The sequence below is a fragment of the Gossypium arboreum genome, chromosome 12 (genome assembly GCF_025698485.1).
Source record: "Gossypium arboreum isolate Shixiya-1 chromosome 12, ASM2569848v2, whole genome shotgun sequence".
In the NCBI taxonomy this organism is placed as follows: Eukaryota; Viridiplantae; Streptophyta; class Magnoliopsida; order Malvales; family Malvaceae; genus Gossypium; species Gossypium arboreum.
The window spans coordinates 97,250,222-97,269,334 of NC_069081.1; the positions used below are offsets into that span (position 1 = coordinate 97,250,222).

The 19,113-nt window shown below is 34.2% G+C and overlaps 1 protein-coding gene across 1 annotated transcript in view; it reads left to right on the forward strand.

The window, feature by feature from the left end:
- Window positions 1–1,036: 1,036 nt before the first annotated feature.
- The window catches only part of LOC108477712 (4-hydroxybenzoate polyprenyltransferase, mitochondrial-like), a 46,435-nt gene continuing 28,358 nt past the window's right edge, over window positions 1,037–19,113 (forward strand). The window contains exons 1-5 of the mRNA XM_017780220.2: window positions 1,037–1,392; window positions 1,488–1,623; window positions 1,831–1,975; window positions 2,675–2,809; window positions 2,902–2,998. Of these exons, the coding sequence (XP_017635709.2) occupies window positions 1,037–1,392; window positions 1,488–1,623; window positions 1,831–1,975; window positions 2,675–2,809; window positions 2,902–2,998 (869 nt within the window). The remainder of the gene's footprint in view (window positions 1,393–1,487; window positions 1,624–1,830; window positions 1,976–2,674; window positions 2,810–2,901; window positions 2,999–19,113) is intronic.

A 19,113-nucleotide genomic window follows, 5' to 3' on the forward strand; every position in this document is an offset into this window, starting at 1 on the left:
AATCGTAATGAAAGAAATGATATTTTGTTTGGGCAAAAAACTGTAAAGAATTTCTTAAAATAATAAATAAATATTTTTATGGGCATTACACCGAAGATATATATTTTTTTGTAAGGTCAGTAAAATACAAAACAATCCATACAACATCAAACAAAGTTTAAAAAAAAATAAAAAATAAAACAAAACAACCTAGCAATTACTACTATGCAGACAAAAAACATTAAACCACAGACTTCCCCGCTGTATTCTGCTGCAGAAACAGCAGACCATGCCAGCATCATCCACTCTACTTCAGCAGCAAATCACCAAGCAGCTTTAAACAAGTTTTTTCTTTACATGCCTCTCTTTATATAATTACACATTAAATCAAAATTTATATATATATAATTTTTATTAAAATTCATATATTATGTCTTAGTATATAAATTAACAATAAATTAATTTTTAATTGTTATTTTACTAAAATTTTAATTATCCTTCTATTTTGTATTAATCATACACTACATGACTAAACGAAATAAAAAATCATATAATAATTTAGTTGGTTAGCAAATAAAATAAACCTTTATCGATCATTATTATATATAATTTATATATGCAATTATTAAAGTTTAATTTAGATTAATATTCTTTTAATTATCAAGTAAGAAACAAACATTAATTATAATATATAATAGTACATCATTTCTTTGTGCGTACCACTTTGACTGTGATAGGCTAACATGTGCTCTTATTCAAATCCATATTCGGCAGCAACCACTGCCAAGTTGGGAAATTTTAGAAAGTTTGATCCACTTTTGGATTTTATTTTCCACGAAAATTGTTGCCATTCGCGGTCTGCTATTAAAGTGCATAATTTTATTTCTTAACCAAGAACCTTTCTTTTGAGTTGGGGCTTCCCTCAGACTCATCAAACATTTATAGTACCACTAACTTCACCCTTCACCAAAGTTTAATAATCCATCTTTGTGATCAAGGTGAACAACTACCTATACCTCATTCAAACACCCAAACATTCATTATTGTAAACACAAAAATGGCTCCCCTTTCAGGTGGTGCTACTTCTGGCCTCCGAACCCCCTTGACAACAAGGATGTTGAAGCTTCATCCTGTTTTAAATTACACCCCATTCTTCACCACTCCATCATTGTTTTCTCCAAAAAACTTGTCATTGCGTTCCTCAAATCACAAAGCCGGAATGGTTTGCATGTCCACAACCACATCTCCAGTAAGCAAAGATGATGAAAAGCTAATTAATGGACAACCGAATGAGAAAGTGGTCCAAGTTTCATCGTGGATTGATTACTTACCCAAAGAAATTCAGCCTTTCGCTAAGCTGGCTCGCGTAGATAAGCCCATCGGTACTTGGTTATTTCTTTTTCCCTTTGCCTGGTAACAAACTCTTCCTTCCCTTCCTTCCATTTTATTTGATAATATGGAATCATATATACTTCAATTCCTTAATTAAAAACTTTGTGTACGTATAGGTCAGCTACGTTAGCAGCATCGACTGGAAATATTCCTGATTTCAAGAATTTAGCTGTATTTGCTTGTGCAGCTCCATTTTTTAGGGGTGCTGCTTGTACCATAAATGATTTCTTTGATCGTGATTTTGATAAAATGGTAAATTCCTTCTTCATGCAAGACGGTGTAAATATTATTTTCGACCAAAGCTAACAACGTTGGATAGAGTTCTGAGCAAATATTTTTTGGGTTTTTTCTATTAAATAATCGCCTTATTTTGCCGGAAAGATTTATTGTACCAGCAAGTACTTATGACACATTTTATTAAGTGAAGTTGATGTGTAAAAGAAATTGGGTAAAATGCAGGTGGAGCGTACAAAAGAGAGACCAATGGCAAGTGGGGCTGTCACACCATTTCAAGGACTTTGTTTCTTTGCGTTTCAATTGCTACTGAGTCATGGAATTTTCCTCCAACTCACCAACTACAGGTCTCACTGCATTCCTTTCGTTTGTTTCCACACATCATAACCATCATTTATGTAAAATTTCATATCAATTTAATGCTTTATTATAGGTTACTGTCTTGATATATATTGCAAATTAAGGTTTTTTTTTTTTTTTTTGCATAAACTAATTTTATATATTTCATAATTAGTTATTTTGATTTCCATCTGATATTGGCTTTCGTGTTTCTTGTTTACAGAGCGATCTATGAGGCTGCATACATATTCCTAATTTGTACCTATCCTCTCATGAAGAGACTAACATACTGGGTACTGATGATTGTATATAAATTAATGTAAAAAGGGGGGAAAAAACAAAAAAGGGCTTAAAGGATAATATTTATTATATATTTTAGTTTAATTGAATTTTCTTACTATACTATGGGATCGTAGGCAAATTGACCTCTAAATAACCCTTATACTCTAAACGTGGATAAATCTTCTATGATCGTTGGGTATTTATTTATAGGTTTACTTAATTGGTGCCAATAAATGATTTATTTAGTTGCTTTCTTTTAAAGTATTCTTAGTATTGAAGTCGACAAAATTCAATAAATGCATGCTTTTCCAAAAATATTACCTTACGGATCCGAAACTATAGTTTCTGCCCTATCCCATTAACTTGTATATATGTTTTACACACACCTCTATATGGTGCAGGTCTACATTCTCTATTTAACAAAAGTGCTGGCGTCACTGATGAACAGATAAAGAAGATGACGTGAAAGTTGACGTTAAATCCACGGCCTTAAAATTTGGTGAGTCAACAAAGGAGTGGATCACTGGCTTTGCAATTGCAAGCATTTGCACCCTTACTCTCGCTGCATACAATGCTGCATTAGGTATTTAATTCGTAAATATTATGCCCTTCTTTTCGATCACAAACATTTCTGTTTGATTAACAAATAAATCCGTAATCTTGGTGTGGGAGCAGGGTGGCCATTTTATGTGTTTTTAGCAGCTGCATCTGGACAGTTAGGTTGGCAGATAAGGACGGTTAACTTGTCATCCCCAGCCGATTGCAACCGAAAGTATGTTTACGTATTCCGCTTTAAAGTGTTTGGAATTGGGTATTGAATTGGATTTAATGCATCTAATGATATTTGTCGAAACCATTTTTTTTTTGAAAACACGAGTATCGACTTTGTTTGAAAGCGAGAATTAAAACGAGAGTCGCCACTGATCTTTATTAGGTGTGATCGGATCACCTTTGTTTTAATAAAACATTTTGGTTTACTAAAACGGTGTTTTTGGTCTACGAAACTTAAGAGAACGGGTTCGGGAGTCGGTTACGTGCGAGGAAGGATTAGTACCCTCGTCACGCCCAAAATTGGTACCGAATTAATTAGTTAGTGTCTTAATGTCGAAAGTTGAAAATCGAGAATAGATTTAAAAGATGATCTTTTTCATTAATCTCGATTTTAAAAACACTTGAATTAGATCAAAACAATTACTAAAGATTTCCTCGTCTTGAGATATTGGAGTATCACATCCCATAAGTTAGGACGTGATACCATGAACTCCCGAGCGCAAGTTCATCTTTAATTTTAATTGAAATTTCATGTGTTTTGGAACTTAAAAGGATATTTGGCCATTTAGATTTAACGAGAAAATCAAAACCCCGTAAGTTAGGGCATGATTTCCTCGAATTTCCTAAAACGAAGAATTATTGCCTTATTTAGAAAATTTTCTTTTTGAAATATAGCGAGTACGATATTTAACAACGTACATTTATTTTGTTTGAACTAAAACGAAACGATCTATATTGGATGAATATGTTCGAACTTCATACATGATGCGATTTAAATGAAATAAAACAAAAATATAACATAGAGCATGGAATAATAAAATACAAATTAGATGCAAGGTTAATGAATGTCAACAATACGAGGACGCTAAATAAATAATTTCAATAACATGTAATGGCAATATTCACACGACGACGCCATTTTAACATCAACATTAATAAACATAGAAATGAAATAATGATATAAAACAACTTAAAACAAATAATAAGATAATTTTAAAAACATAATATATATATATATATATATATATATATATAAAAAGTTTAGAATAGATACTATAAAAGCAATTTAAAATAAATAATATAAAGCAATTTAAAAATCAATAATATTCAAAAATAAAATAATATCTAGAGCAACTTTAAATAAAACAATTCAAACTAACATATAAAAAGCTTTAAAATAAAATAAATTTACAACAAATAGTATATGAAAAATGTGCATGAAATTGTTTAATATAAATAACACATGAAATCTTAAAATACATAATAATAAAAGGTTTATAATGAATAATAAAAAGTATTTGAAAGTAGTTAACATATATAAAATAATATAACTAAATAACATAAAATTTATAATAAATAATATATATATCAAGTAGTTTAAAATAAATAACATATAAAAATATTTAAAATAAATAATATGTAAAAAAAATTAAAGAACTAATGCAAAAGATTTAAAATAAACATATAAAATGAATTAAAATAATACACAATAAAGCGTTTGAAATGAATACTATATAAAAATTTAAGGTAAATAAAATAGCTTAAAATAAATAATATATTAAAATATTAAATTGAACAAATAAACAGCAAATTAAAAAGAAGTTAAAGTTCAGCAGATTAGGGACCAAATCATAAAAGAAATGAAATTAAAAGTAAAAAACCATAATAAAACAAACGAATTAAATAATAAAATAAAACGAAGGACTAAAATCAAATGCGCAAAAATACACAAGGACTAAATAAGAAATTTAACCCCTTTTTGAGGACACGTGTCCGTTTTCAAAGTGTCAGTGGGTTAGGGGCCTGATTGAAAACTAAATAAAATTAAAAGGTAAAAATTTATAAAAAACGAAAATAGCAAGAAGGACCTAATTGAAAAGCGCCATAAAAGCGGGGGGATTAGGGCTGCAAATAACCCACTAAGCAAAAACATGCGGATCCCCCTGGTATGGGTCGGGTCGCTTGGGTCAGAGGGCCAAAACGACGTCGTTTTGGCCTCTGCACCCAATCACCAGAACGGCGCCGTTTTGTTCTTTTTACTTAAGTCAATTTTTTTTTAAAAATCTCATTTTGTTATGGCTTCTAAAAAAAAAACTTCAAATGACCACCCTTTTTTTTATTCTCTCTCAACCCTCTCTTCCTCCATGGCCGATCCTTAGCTTCGCCGACGGTCTTCCGTACTCCACCATGGCCGGTGGCCGACGTCTCGCTAAATAGGTTTTTTAACCCTCGCTTTCTTTACAAATCTGAAGGCCAAGCCTTCTCAAACCAAAACCGAAAAGACAGACTCCGACACCCTTTTAAATCTGGCTTCGATGACGGAGAAAGGATCTTCGACGACGAGACTTCTGGGCAAGTCCAAGTAAGCCTTCCTTTCTATTATTTTTTGCCTTTTTTTTATTTAAATAGATTTGTAAAAATAAAAATAAAAAGAATCGCGAAAATAAAAAACAAGAAAAGATCAAAACTAACACCTTTTGAAACTTCTATTCTTCTTTTTAGATTTTTAGTGTGCATAAAAAAAATACAAGGCTAATGTTTGAAACTTTATAACCGAATACAAGATTCGTTTTTGTCCATATTCGTTTTGTTTTCTTCCATTTGTTGTTTTCTTTTTTGTTTTCTATTGCTTATTGTCCTGTTGCGTGTGGATCTTTATTTTGCAGGTGGTGTCAGACCCGTGGAGGAGGCGTAGTGGCGTGCGGCGTGCGTGGGAGGACCGGCGGCTGAAGAGGAGGCTAGGGTGTTTTTTTTTTTTTTTGTCTGCTGAAAATTTTTAAGATAATGGACAAGGGTTTAGTTTATTTTAGGCCTGGTAATTGGGTTTGAGTTTGGGTTTATATGTAAGTGGACTATTATTATTTGGACTTTTAAATTTGTTTATTTGGGATTTAGTTGTCTGGGCCAAAATTGGCTATTACAGCTGTACCTCTTTGCTCATTGTAGTGTAACGAGAATGGAGCAAAGACCTTAAAAGAGTCAATTTTGCCTAGTCTTGTCGAATCTTAACTTATTTGGTGCTTCTGCTCTTCGAGTAGCCTCATTCTATCCCATTGCATCTTCAGGGTTATAGGAATTGTTGCTTTGATTCACTCCACTGCAACTTCAGAGAGATAATAATCATAACTTCAACCTGCCCCACTGCAATTTCAGGGGGACAAGGTTTGTGGCTTCAATCTGCTCTACTGCAACTTCAGAGAGTTAAGATTTGCATCTTCAACCTGCTCCACTGCAACTTCAGGGAGATAAGGTTAATGGCCTTCATCTGCTCCACTGCAACTTCAGGGAGATAAGATTCACCATGATAGATTTGATCCGACCCACTGTGACTTCAAAGGTATAGGACTTGTAACTCGTAGCTTTAACCTATTCTACTGCAACTTCAGGGAAATAAGATTTGCTATCTTCAGTCTACCCCACTGCAATTTCGGGAAGGGCTAAGACTTGTAACTTCAACCTGCTCCACTGTAACTTCAGGGAGATAAGATTCGTCATGGTAGATTTGATTCGACCTGCTGCAACTTCAGAGGTATAGGATTTATAGCTTTAATCTGCTCTACTGCAACTTCAGAGAGATAAGATTCGCTATCTTAAGTCTGCTCCACTGTAACTTCAGGGAGATAAGACTTGTAACTTCAACCTGCTCCACTGTAACTTCAAGGAGATAAGGTTAGTGGCTTCGATCTGTTCCATTGCAACTTCAGGGAGACAAGATCTACAATCTTTAGCCTACTCCACTACTGCTTAGAGAGATAGGATGGTGGCTTAAATCTGTTCCACTACTGGTTAGGGAGACAAGATTCACCGTCTTTGACCTGTTCCACTGCAACTTCAGGGAGACAAAATCTACAATCTTCAACCTACTCCACTACTGCTTAGGGAGATAGGAGGGTGGCTTAAATCTGCTCCACTACTGGTTAGAGAGACAAGATTTACCGTCTTCGATTTCTTTCACTGTAACTTCAAGGAGACAAGATCTGTAAATTCACCGATGTTGCTACACCATCCTTTAGGGACATGATCTGTAGAATCGGTTTTATGTACCTATGCTTATGCCAAATGATTAGGATACTGTGATCAAAATGAATCAAATGCTCCTAACTAGATGTGTTATGAATGATATATGAATACAGAAATGAGAATGATCCCTTTTTTAAATGCCTAAGGTATCATCACTCGTAGTTTATCAGGGCTTTATCGCTGACGTATTATGCTGCCCTCTTGTTCGGCTGGTATTCTTGACAGAAAACTCAAAAAAAAATCGTATCCTGCTCAGTAAGCTTGCCCCGCTATAATTTTAGAGTCCCTTCCATTGTACCTTCTGGGCATGAAGTTCGCACCTCCCACTACAACTTCAGGGGAATTAACATTTGGTTTCTTCCATCCATCCTGCTGCAGTTCAGAGGTATAGGATTTGTATAATCTCCAATCAATTTGATCTGTTACACCATTCCTTAAGTGTAATAACCATATGTATATATCTGATATTTTTACGAATGCAGAGTATCATTTTTCTTTTCCCAAGAATAATCCCCTTTTACACTTGGGTTGACATTACTCGTTATTTGTTGAGGTTGTATCACCGACGAAATATCTTACTTCTTCATTCAACTGATACCTTTGACAGAAAATATGAAAAGATAGTCACAATTTAGGCTCCTCTTTCTCAAACATTTCCAACCCTTAGGTTTGGTGAGTTCTAAATAACAGTCTTGTTTCAGGTTCTTGTACTATTTAGAATCCTCCAGAGTAATATGCATAACTTCTTTTGTGAAAGCTTTATTAGTCCCTTAACCATTGTTTCAATGCAAAATGCTTAAAAAAGATCATAACAATGAACAAGAAGGAAATTGATTCGGATCATAGCTCGAAATGAATAAATTAATCAAAGATTGCAAATGCAATAAGAAGGAAATTAACTCAAAATGAATAAGTTAATTAAAGATAGCAATGCAATAGGAATAAAATTTATTGAGGACGTATCTTGAAAAGAATAACGTAATCAAAGATAGCAAATTCAAAATGGGTAAAATGGAAAACTAAGTGCCCCAGATATCACAGCTTGAGCTTCTCTGTACCAACTTCTTGAGGACCATTTGAACTTGAAATGTGTTTCGAAGATCTAGAATGCTTTGTTGATGCCCTAAGATGTAGCATCCCTCCTTATTGTTAATTTAGGCATAGCAAGACTACCGCATGCCCCATTTTCGATGAAAATTTGAATTGCCCATCCTTGGATTTTCAACTCAAAACCCCTTTGGTCACAAGGCGCCATTTTACGGGTTTTCACCTTGGCCTCTCCTTTTTCTTTTTTCTCTTATTTTTCCTTTTTTTTTTGAAACGAAATATTTCTTGATTTGAACTCATAGGATTAGGCAAATCCTTGTTATCCCTCCTGGTCAATAATTGATACTTTCCCAAATAAGGCTTTTTTACAAGGTTTTTATCATGGATTTCTCGAAGGCGAATTTTTTGCTAATCTCGCGTCTTTTTTTTTTTCCTTTTTTTTGGTATATTTGATCATGACAAATGGCTCTTAACCTCTACTCTTCAATCAGATTCAATTGATCATATCTATATCTAATCCATTCTGCTTCGTCCATCTTCGACTCAACCAACACTCAGAGAGAAGGAACTTTGACTTCAATGGCAAAACCGCCATAAACCAAAGAGAAATACGTTCCCTCGGTAGAGGTTTTGATCGATGTTTGACTTCTTATGCCAACCTTTGTAGGTCTCAATCATTTTTCCTACGATCTTTTCAATGTTCTCGTTGGCCGCCTCGACCACACTGTTCACTTTTGGGCGACACAATAGTGTTTGATTTGGCTGTAAACTTTTGATATCGCATTGTGGTTTAAGTTCAGTGCATTGTCAGATACAATCCTTTTTGGCATTCCATATCGACATATGATCCATCTTTTTTTCTTTCTTTTTTTTTTTTTGCGAATGCTGACTTTATGATATTAGCGTATGAAGCAACTTCCATCCGCTTAGTGGTGTAACGGACAACTTTACAGATAAATTAGTACTTGCTTGAAACTTTTGCCGAGATCGGCCCCAATAACATCCAAGCCCATATAGAGGAAGGCCATAGATTTCACTGACTCTTTGTAAGGTAGGATCTGTTTCTCATCTTGTTCTACCATCCTTAACAAACCAGGAGATAAACTACAGTTCCGGTCATCTACAAAGTCCAGAGGTTTATCCGGACACATAACTTGTTCAAAAGGAGGTTCTGAGTCAATAGCAGTATCGCTCATATCGTTGATATCTGGAGACTTGTTGTAGGTACGAAAGAATATTCCAAAGAATAAATGAATCTAAGAATAGTTATTTTATGGTAAAGTCATGAATGAAGAATAAAATAGTGTTTGAAGGAAAGCCCAAAGAACAAAAGAATCTAAGAATAATTGTCCGTATAGTATGATTATAAATGAAATAAAAGAATACTTGCTCAAAATGATAGCAAAGATGCATTTTATTGAAATAAATATTTTGGACATAAGCCTATTTCACAAAAGGCCTCTTATTACTCCTAGGCTTAGAGCAATAGGTGTGTTTTGGACATTACTCCGAATTTAGCTCTAAAAAATACAAGGATTTCTTCCACAGTCCTATTGTTCAAAACACTCCCAAGTGTGCAAGGGCTTGGAAACCTTTATTCCTCGGTTTTCTCTTCGGACAGTCGTTAAGGTCCAGATTCTTCGATATTTCCTCTAGACTTCTTTTTCAAGGGATCGCAACTCTCTTGCCACCTCCTTCAGTTATCGCATTTACTGCCTTGTCAAAGCGATTAGATTCTGATGAATCATCGAACTTCACAATTCCTATTTTAATAAGCCTTTCGATCAACTTTTTAAACGTGGTGCAGTTTTCAATTGAGTGCCCTGTTATTCCAGTGTGATACTCGTATTGGGTATTCGCATCATACCATTTTGAGAATGGAGGTTGCACGGGTTCAGAGTAGAATGGAGACACCACATGCATATCAAACAAATTCTGATACAGCTCCTTGTATGTCATCGGGATGGGTGTGAATGGGAGCCTTTCTACTTGTCACGGAGGGGCCTAATGGTTGGTGGTTACCATCTTCGGCTGGTCTGCAGTGACCGATTTAGAATACCCTTTGCTCATATTATTCACTTCATTTTCATTTCTTTTTGGGTTTGACCTCTAAGCACTTTTTCCCGCGTCTATCTTCCCACTCTTTATTGCATTTTCAATCATCTCACCGGACATTACTATATTTGAGAAGCTCATAGTGGCGCTTCCCAACATATGAGTAATGAACGGGTCTTTCAGAGTGTTGACAAAAAGCATCGTAGTTTTTTTTCTCCAGAAGAGGTGGTTGGACTTGCATCGCTATCTCCCTCCATCGTTGGGCATACTGCCTGAAGCTCTCATTGGGTTTCTTTTCCATGTTTTGTAGTGTAATTCTATCGGGTGCTATGTCTGTCACGTGACCGTATTGTTTCATGAAAGCTTGAGCCAAGTCTTCCATGAACCAATTTGGGCACAGCTTAGCTGGTTATACCACTTGGCCGCAGACCCGATCAGACTGTCTTGGAAACAGTGAATTAACAACTGATCATTATTAATGTATCCTATCATCCTTCGACAAAACATCGTAATGTAAGCTTCACGGCAGCTAGTCCCATTATACTTTTCAAATTCCGGAGTCTTAAACTTTGGTGGGAGCGCCAGATCTGGGACCAAGCTTAAGTCCTTAGCGTCGATCCAGCAACGGTAACCAGCAGTCTCTATTGCTTTGAATTTCTCTTCTAGCCACTTCCATCAGTCCTCAAGTTGCTTTGGTAGATCTACTCCTGCCTTTTCCAATTCTGCCATGTTATCAAGGTCAGGGACAACGGGATTGGATGGATTATCCCTCGAATTAGAGCCCGAGCCTGTTGAAAAATTCATTGGTGCCGAGGCACCGGCTTGGTATTGCTGAGGCCTGATAGTGATGGGTACCCCTCGTAGGTGCACCTCCGGTTGTGGTTGAGTGTTTATCAAAGTAAAGCCCGGAGGATAGACAGGGTCTTCATTATCGTTCCCTGTAGTGCTCTTCCCTTTTTCGCGTTCTTTAGCCAGCAATTGAGCCAACTGACTTATCATATTATTCTGGGATTCTTACATTTGTTCCCTCATTTCTTGTTGTATGTTAGCCAGTTGCTCTTGCATTTGTGCTTGCAATTGCTCTTGCATATCTCTTTGCATTTGTTCCAATCTTTCCAATCTCTGATCCATTGTTTTGTTTTGTGACAGGTATTGTAGTGATATTCGGTTGGTTGACTCTTGTTGGTTTCTAGATTAACTGAAATAATTTTACCTAATTAGGGTCATTTAGTGAAAGTTCAATACAAATGATGTAATACAATGCAAATGCATGGAATGAATGCAAAAGAAAGAGATGCGTTGATTCTGAATTCAATTTCATTAGAACAACTTTTCTAGAAAACAAATTCCTTTACATAAAACGGATTACATATACGGCCTTGCCTTCATATTTTAGGCGAAGACACCTATCTTCCTCTTCATATCAGGATTTCATGGTCAAGTCTTGCGAATTTTCCAAAAGATGTCCCTATTAACCCCTTTTTGCTTGATCCAGTCGCCACTCATTGCTCACTCATCCCCGCAATACTCGTCAGCTTCTTTAAAAAAGTCAAGACGTGACGGCTCTCGAATAATATTTGTCGGCTTGAATCTTTGGGCAATGAAACAAAGTTTCTGTAGGCTATCAGCCTTCTTTCGTTGTGTCTACTTGGACCATATTCAGACAACCGTATTATAATCCACTTTATCAAAAAATCCATTTTCCCATACAGTTCTTCTATTTAGCAATCGAATATGAATCAACATCTCCTTTCTATGATGATGTAATGCAATGCAATCATAAACAAAACAAAACAAAATACGTTAGTACAGAAGAAATAAACAACCAAATAGAACACCCATCTAGGTGACCACTAAGGTTTGGTGTGGCTCTACCTAGGGTAGGCTCCTAGGTCTTTTCTATATGTGGTTCGGTTCTAAAGTAAGGGTACTTGAACCAGCAGATTCCTCAATCCTCACCTGTTATAGGCTTATACAGACCGAGTTCAGTTCAGGGGAACACATTTCCCTAGGCTATACGGAGATGAAAATCTCACGAAGACGTAGGTACGAATGTATCTCGGAAGCTATCCACTATCCTATACGAAGGTGAAGACCTCACGAAGGAATAGTTTCTCACTCCCACTTAATAAGGTAAAATTGACCACTTTATGCTATGCGATATGCGAAGATACATCAAAGAATTAAACCACTAAAGCAAGCATATTATGAAGAAAATCACAAAAGTAACAGATAACATGCAATGAAGTAATCGTAAATTTAAAATAGATTTTCAATTTTCGACAAAAAACAAAAATTAATCAATTTATGGCTCGACTTTTAAAGTCCCCAGCGGAGTCATCAAGCTGTCGAAACCATTTTTTTTAAACGCGGGTATCGACTTTGTTTGAAAGCGAGGATTAAAACAGGAGTCGCCACCGATCTTTATTAGGTGTGATCAGATCACCTTTGTTTTAATAAAACATTTTAGTTTACTAAAACGGTGTTTTTGGTCTACGAAACTTGAGAGAACGGTTCGGGAGTCGGTTACGTACGAGGAAGGATTAGCACCCTCGTCACGCCCAAAATTGGTACCGAATTAATTAGTTAGTGTCTTAATGTCAAAAGTTAAAAATCGGGAATAGATTTAAAATATGATCTTTTTCATTAACGTCGATTTTAAAAACACTTGAATTAGATCAAAACAATTACTAAAGATTTCCTCGTCTCGAGATATCGGAGTATCACATCCCGTAAGTTAGGACGCGATACCATGAACTCCCGAGCGCAAGTTCATCTTTAATTTTAACTGAAATTTCATGTGTTTTGAAACTTAAAAGGATATTTGGCCATTTAGATTTAACGAGAAAATCAAAACCCCGTAAGTTAGGGCACGATTTCCTCGAATTTCCTAAAATGAAGAATTATTGCCTTATTTAGAAAATTTTCTTTTTGAAATATAGCGAGTACGATATTTAACAACGTACATTTATTTTGTTTGAACTAAAACGAAACGATCTATAGTGGATGAATACGTTCGAACTTCATACATGATGCGATTTAAATGAAATAAAACAAAAAAATATAACATAGAGCATGGAATAATAAAATGCAAATTAGATGCAAGGTTAATGAATGTCAATAATACGAGGACGCTAAATAAATAATTTCAATAACATGTAATGGCAATATTCACACGACGTACGCCATTTTTAACATCAACATTAATAAACATAGAAATGAAATAATGATATAAAACAACTTAAAACAAATAATAAGATAATTTTAAAAACATAATATATATATATATATATATATATAAAGGTTTAGAATAGATACTATAAAAGCAATTTAAAATAAATAATATAAAGCAATTTAAATGTTATAGGCCAATTTTGGGCCGTTTTTAAACTACTCAACCCAGTTACATTTCCAAATTAAACCTAAGACTACCCATTTAACAACCCCATGCCCAAAACCCAAATACAACATAAACCCAACCTTAACCCATCAGACCCAATACAACAAACCCAATAACTAAACCTACCCAAACCCAAATTAACCCACAAACCCAATACAAATTAAACCCAAATTTACCCATCAGCTAACCATCAGCCGAATACCCATTAGCCCAACTAAACCCAACACCCAACAGAAGCCCAAGACCCCAAACCCTAGCCTCTCTTTACCTAACCCTATGTTCGGCGCCGCACCAACCTTCTGCCATCTAACCAACGCCGTACCAACTCTGCCACCACCTACTCAGCACCTGATCCATCGGCCATCCCTTGCAAGAAGGCAGAAAAGAAACAGCAGACAACACGAAATAGGAAAAGTTTGTATTTCATTCGGCTATAAAGCCATCAAAAGAAAATGTAAAAAGGGTTCGAGGAGAAAAAAGTTCAATCAAAGAGACAAAGAAAAACCATTCGATTTTTAGCAAATATTACATTCATCAGCATTTAAATACAATAACATCATCAAATCAGAGATTGAAGAAACAAAAAGAAAAAACCTAAGGTAATTCTTTATTTTTAATCACTGTTTTGTTTTTTTTCCCCTAGACATAAATACTAAAAACGTTACAAACATATATAGAAAAAAATATAAAATAAATAAAAAGAAAAAAATTAGAAATTTTACCACGGTGGCCGGCGCTAGCGAGGCTCCGGTGACCGGACCCCTGGCCGGAGTCCCACCGGAAATCGCTCTGCCCTCACTCTCTTTTTTTTTCTTTCCCAGCCCCAAATGACTTTTTTTCTGATTTAAAGACTATTTATAGCCCTTGAAAACGGCACCGTTTTGGGTTTAAAACCCAGGGCATAAAATGACGTCGTTTTGTCCTGGGTCGGACCGACCCGACCCGACCTGCTAGGATCCGCGTGTTTTTTTAAGGGAGGGGTTATTTGTGCGTTTAACCCCTCCGCTTTTGTTATAATTTGCAATTCAATCTTTCGTATTTTTTTTAATTTGGCCCTGAAGGTTTCCTTGTTTTACAATCTAACCCCTGTTAACGCGCAGTGTTTTGACCAAGGGTAATATTTCAGTTTTGGTTCCTTCACATCTCTAGCGTGTTCAAATAAGCCCTCTCCTTTCTTTTTATTTTCAAATTCGCCCAAGATTTCGTTTTCGTTTCAAATTGAGTCCTTTTTATATTTAAATTCATTTTCATATCATTTTTGTTATTTTTTTTTAGATAAAAATGTTATTTATTGATTAAGCTATCAAGTAATATGACTATTGTTTACATGATCAATCAAACATTTTAATAAATCTACAATTGCATTAAAAATTCTCAATATCACAGACCATGGAGTCCTTAATTTGGAAATTAATCGTTTAAGATACTTTAATTATCAAATTAAATTAGCACGTTTATGTTTCAAATTTATGTGATTATTTAGAGTAAATGTTAAGTTTAGTAGTATTTTTAGTAAAAGTTTACTGGTGTTTTTCAAGTATGTAATAGTCATTTTCATAATTATAATGAATCATAGTTAATAATTCATGGTTAATACTTGGAATGCATACTATTATTTATTCAATATATCTTAACTTCAGTTGATTTTTCGTAATTTTAATGCAATAATGATAATTTGTTAACGTTGTAATGGACTTACTTCTAATATTCAGTTGATTTTAATTAGTAATTTTTATACTATTATAATTTGTATATATCAACAATGATTTGTATCGTAATCATGTTTTTTTATCAATTATAGATGTTAGTTAGTTTTAAACTTGATTCAGCTGTTGAAGTATTACTTAAAATTTAATAGTAACTAATGGGAAAAGATTAGTACAATTTGAAATTGGGAATTATCTAATTATTGTTTAAAGAATGAAATTTTCTAACTTGAATATTAGGACTTCTAAGAAGATATAGTACTTTATTAGTCTATAACTTGTCAATTGAGAATATTCCTGTAGATACATTTAGTTTGGAGGTCTAAATTTGGACTTTATTATAATAGTTCTATGGCTGATTATTTCAAAAAAGCTGAATCTCCAGTAACTTGGGAGAGGTATTAAAGTGAAAGGTGTAGGAATATAAAAGTTGATCTAATGGATACGTTTAACATTAATTTTATCAAAAGGTTGAATACATTTTGCAACTATCTTCTGTAATCCTTCCAAGATATTTATCTGATTATCTGCAGTTATGCTTCAATTAGACAATAAGTGTTGTTTGAAAACCTTGAGTGAATAGTAATCAAGTATAAGAGTATTTTAAATTAAATACAAGGTAACGATTTGGAATTGAACCTATGAAAATCTAAATAAGTTGTTCGATGTTATAGTAGTGAAGAAACTTTCATGATGTGATGCAGATAATTAAAAATTCGGGAATTTGATATCCTTAATTAAAACAATAGGAGACATTCTAATCTTGGTACGATCATAATCTATTAGAAGGTCTGAAGCTCAATTAGACTAAAAACAGTTTTATAAGTTTACATGACTGTATATTGGAAAAATGAAATTAGTTTATGAATTGATGAGTAATTCACAAAGTAAAATGATCCAATTGAAAGGGCAAGGTCACTTGGCATAATTAGAAATGAAGGGATTGAAATACTATCACTATGAATTAGTGAAGAGCAATTAGCATTAGTAATCTGAAGATTCGGATAAAAATAGAACTTGAAATAAGAATAAGGTTATTGCAAGTGGAATTTTGAAAAGTTAAGGAATTAGGGGTAACATGATAATCAAAATGAGGATAATGTAGTAATGTTAAAAATTCAAAGTGATAGCTTAAGCCAGCAGAGATAGACATATAGTTATGGATAAGACTAATAGATATGAGTACATTTACCGAATCTTTCTATAGATTTTAATAGTGAACATAGAAGCCTTGTTAAATATGTGAACTGAAGTTAATGTCAATGAGTCGAGTATGATATGACATGATATTGGAATCAAGTAAGATGATCTCGAAAGATTACTGATAGAAAGACAATCTCGTAATACAAGTATTGCGAATTAAAGAACTTGGATGGTGAACAGTCCCATGATCAATATTGAAACATCGGTAATATGGAATCTATGAATCTGCATCTTTAAGTGATTCAAAAGATCGATTGAAATACAAATTAATAACTAAGACATTCATTTAGCTCTATTGCTACCTAACGATCATCAAACATTTACGTCAATGAATGAAAATAATCATGAGTAACATGACAATATCGAAGTAACTTAACAGAACTTGAAATCAAGACTTGTAGTCAATCGAGACGAATAATAGGAACTTAAGGAGTTACGTGAACGACATAGATTAATCTCAAGGAGATCACAGCTGAAGATGAATTAATGACAGAATCTAACAAAGAATCGAGAATACGAGTAAGAAGTTACTTGCGAAACTACAGTTAACCTAAGATAAGCGCATTACAGTCAATGAATTGCGACGAAACAAGTTCGATTAAGCATTGAGAATGAGAAGGAAGTAGAGAAACAAATGAGGCAGAAAGTATATTACGAGAGTAGCTTTGATCCTAACTCGAATTTGAAAAGGTACAAAGTCACATATTGCGTGCATAATATCATATGTTAGAAGTGTACTTCGGATAGATACAACTCGATTGGCATATATTATAGCAATACTAAGAGCTATGAAAGTTACACAAGATAGACTGAAAGATCTGCAAACGTCATGTCAAATCGAGCTAATCTTAAAATCTAGGTAGACCTAGATGTATGCATACGATAAGATAGATCTGCTATCAAGAGGATGAATCAATGATTAAATGTAGGAGCAGACTTACTAATGATCGATCAATGTGCGTAGCAATGTAGAACATGAAGGCAATGAAGATGTCTTGAAATCGGAAAGTATATGTAGTAAGTATGAATACATTCAAAGTCATGAAGTAATCTCATAAGAACTCATACAATGAAAAAGAAGAGATCCTTATCTAAAGAAATGAGAATATGTCGAATCAGATTAAGAAGTGATACGTAAGTGAGTAGGTATCATAATTGAATCGGAAAAGACAGATAATTAGAAGTGAGCAATAGTAATAGGCAAATGATCTAAGAGAGAATGATGTCAATTCTAAGTGAAATCAGAACTGGAAATTGCCTGCTATAATTGAATAAGATCTGAGTATACTCGATCGTAGTGCTAATTGACTGAACTAGAAATTCAGTTATTGAAGCTATTCCAATATTAAGCAAGCATGACCAATCGATTCATACTGCAAGTTATCCTATGATGCATGGATCAACTGTATGTTCAAAGATACATTGATGTCTATGATCAAATATGCACTTCTGATCCTTAAGTCAAGAAATGATGATTGAATGGACTGACTGTAATATCGAACTTGTATATTCCATGATTCACGATGTTATCGAATCAAGCGAAGAATTCGATGATAGATCCAGTGAAACATTCATCGAAGTGAGTACTGACTAAGAATTAATATTCAGAATTGAAATCGATGTTCACATGAAACTGAGCAAGAGTAAAAGTAACAAATGATGGTCGAATTCTGAGTACAATAAGGAAAAGTCATAGTAAATTCATTAGCACACTTAAATTCATTATCAATCAGTCATGATATGCATACGCATATATATGAAATGCTCAATACAGTTATATGCGAATAGGCTCATAAGAAATCATAATGTATTCATCAACAAGTTCTTAACATATAATTATGTTGAATGTCCTATATCATGGAACATCAAGTCATATTCACTAACTAGTGCACAGTCATGATCACTAGATATGCAGAAGGTCAAAGCAAACAGATAATGATATACATGTATGCGATGAGAGGAGCTTAATCAAAAGAAGTGACATGTGCATTAGGTAAACAATTAAGCATAGCGATTGAAATCAGAATTGAAAATGACTGGAGAGATCTAATTCTGAAGCAAGAATTCGAAGTAGAAGGAGATGCAACTTAAGAGAATGAAGATAACTGATGCAAATGTAAGAATGAATTTAGGCCTAGATATAAGTACAGATTGAAGCGTAAGTGCAATAAGCTAGTCAAATATGTCTTGAAGCATACAATGATGTAACATAGATCGAATATGTCTAAGAAGATGAAAAGTATCTGATGAAAGCTAATCAGTATCTGATATACAAGGCCTACAAGCAGACCAAAGTAATAGCATCACATTGTACGATGACAGACCATACGCATATCGCATACATATAACTCATGAAGAGCTGAAATCTAATATCATAGATGACTCAGATGAGATTGAGTATACAATGAGATTAAGTATGTCATGTGAAATGAGTACAGATCTGAATTAGCACTGCATTATAGATCTGGTTGAAGCATCATGAGAATTCATGCTATTAGCAGTACATGATCGATCAAATTCAAGAATTGAAGAGATGCAAAACGATCTAGTAAGCTAATGGGTTATTCATAAGATATCAGAGTAATAGTCAGTTTCAGGATAGTACATGAGTAAGCTAGTCTAAAGACATGAGGAAGCATTGACTGAAAAGTATGCGACTGTGAGATGCAAGTGCTATCATAGATA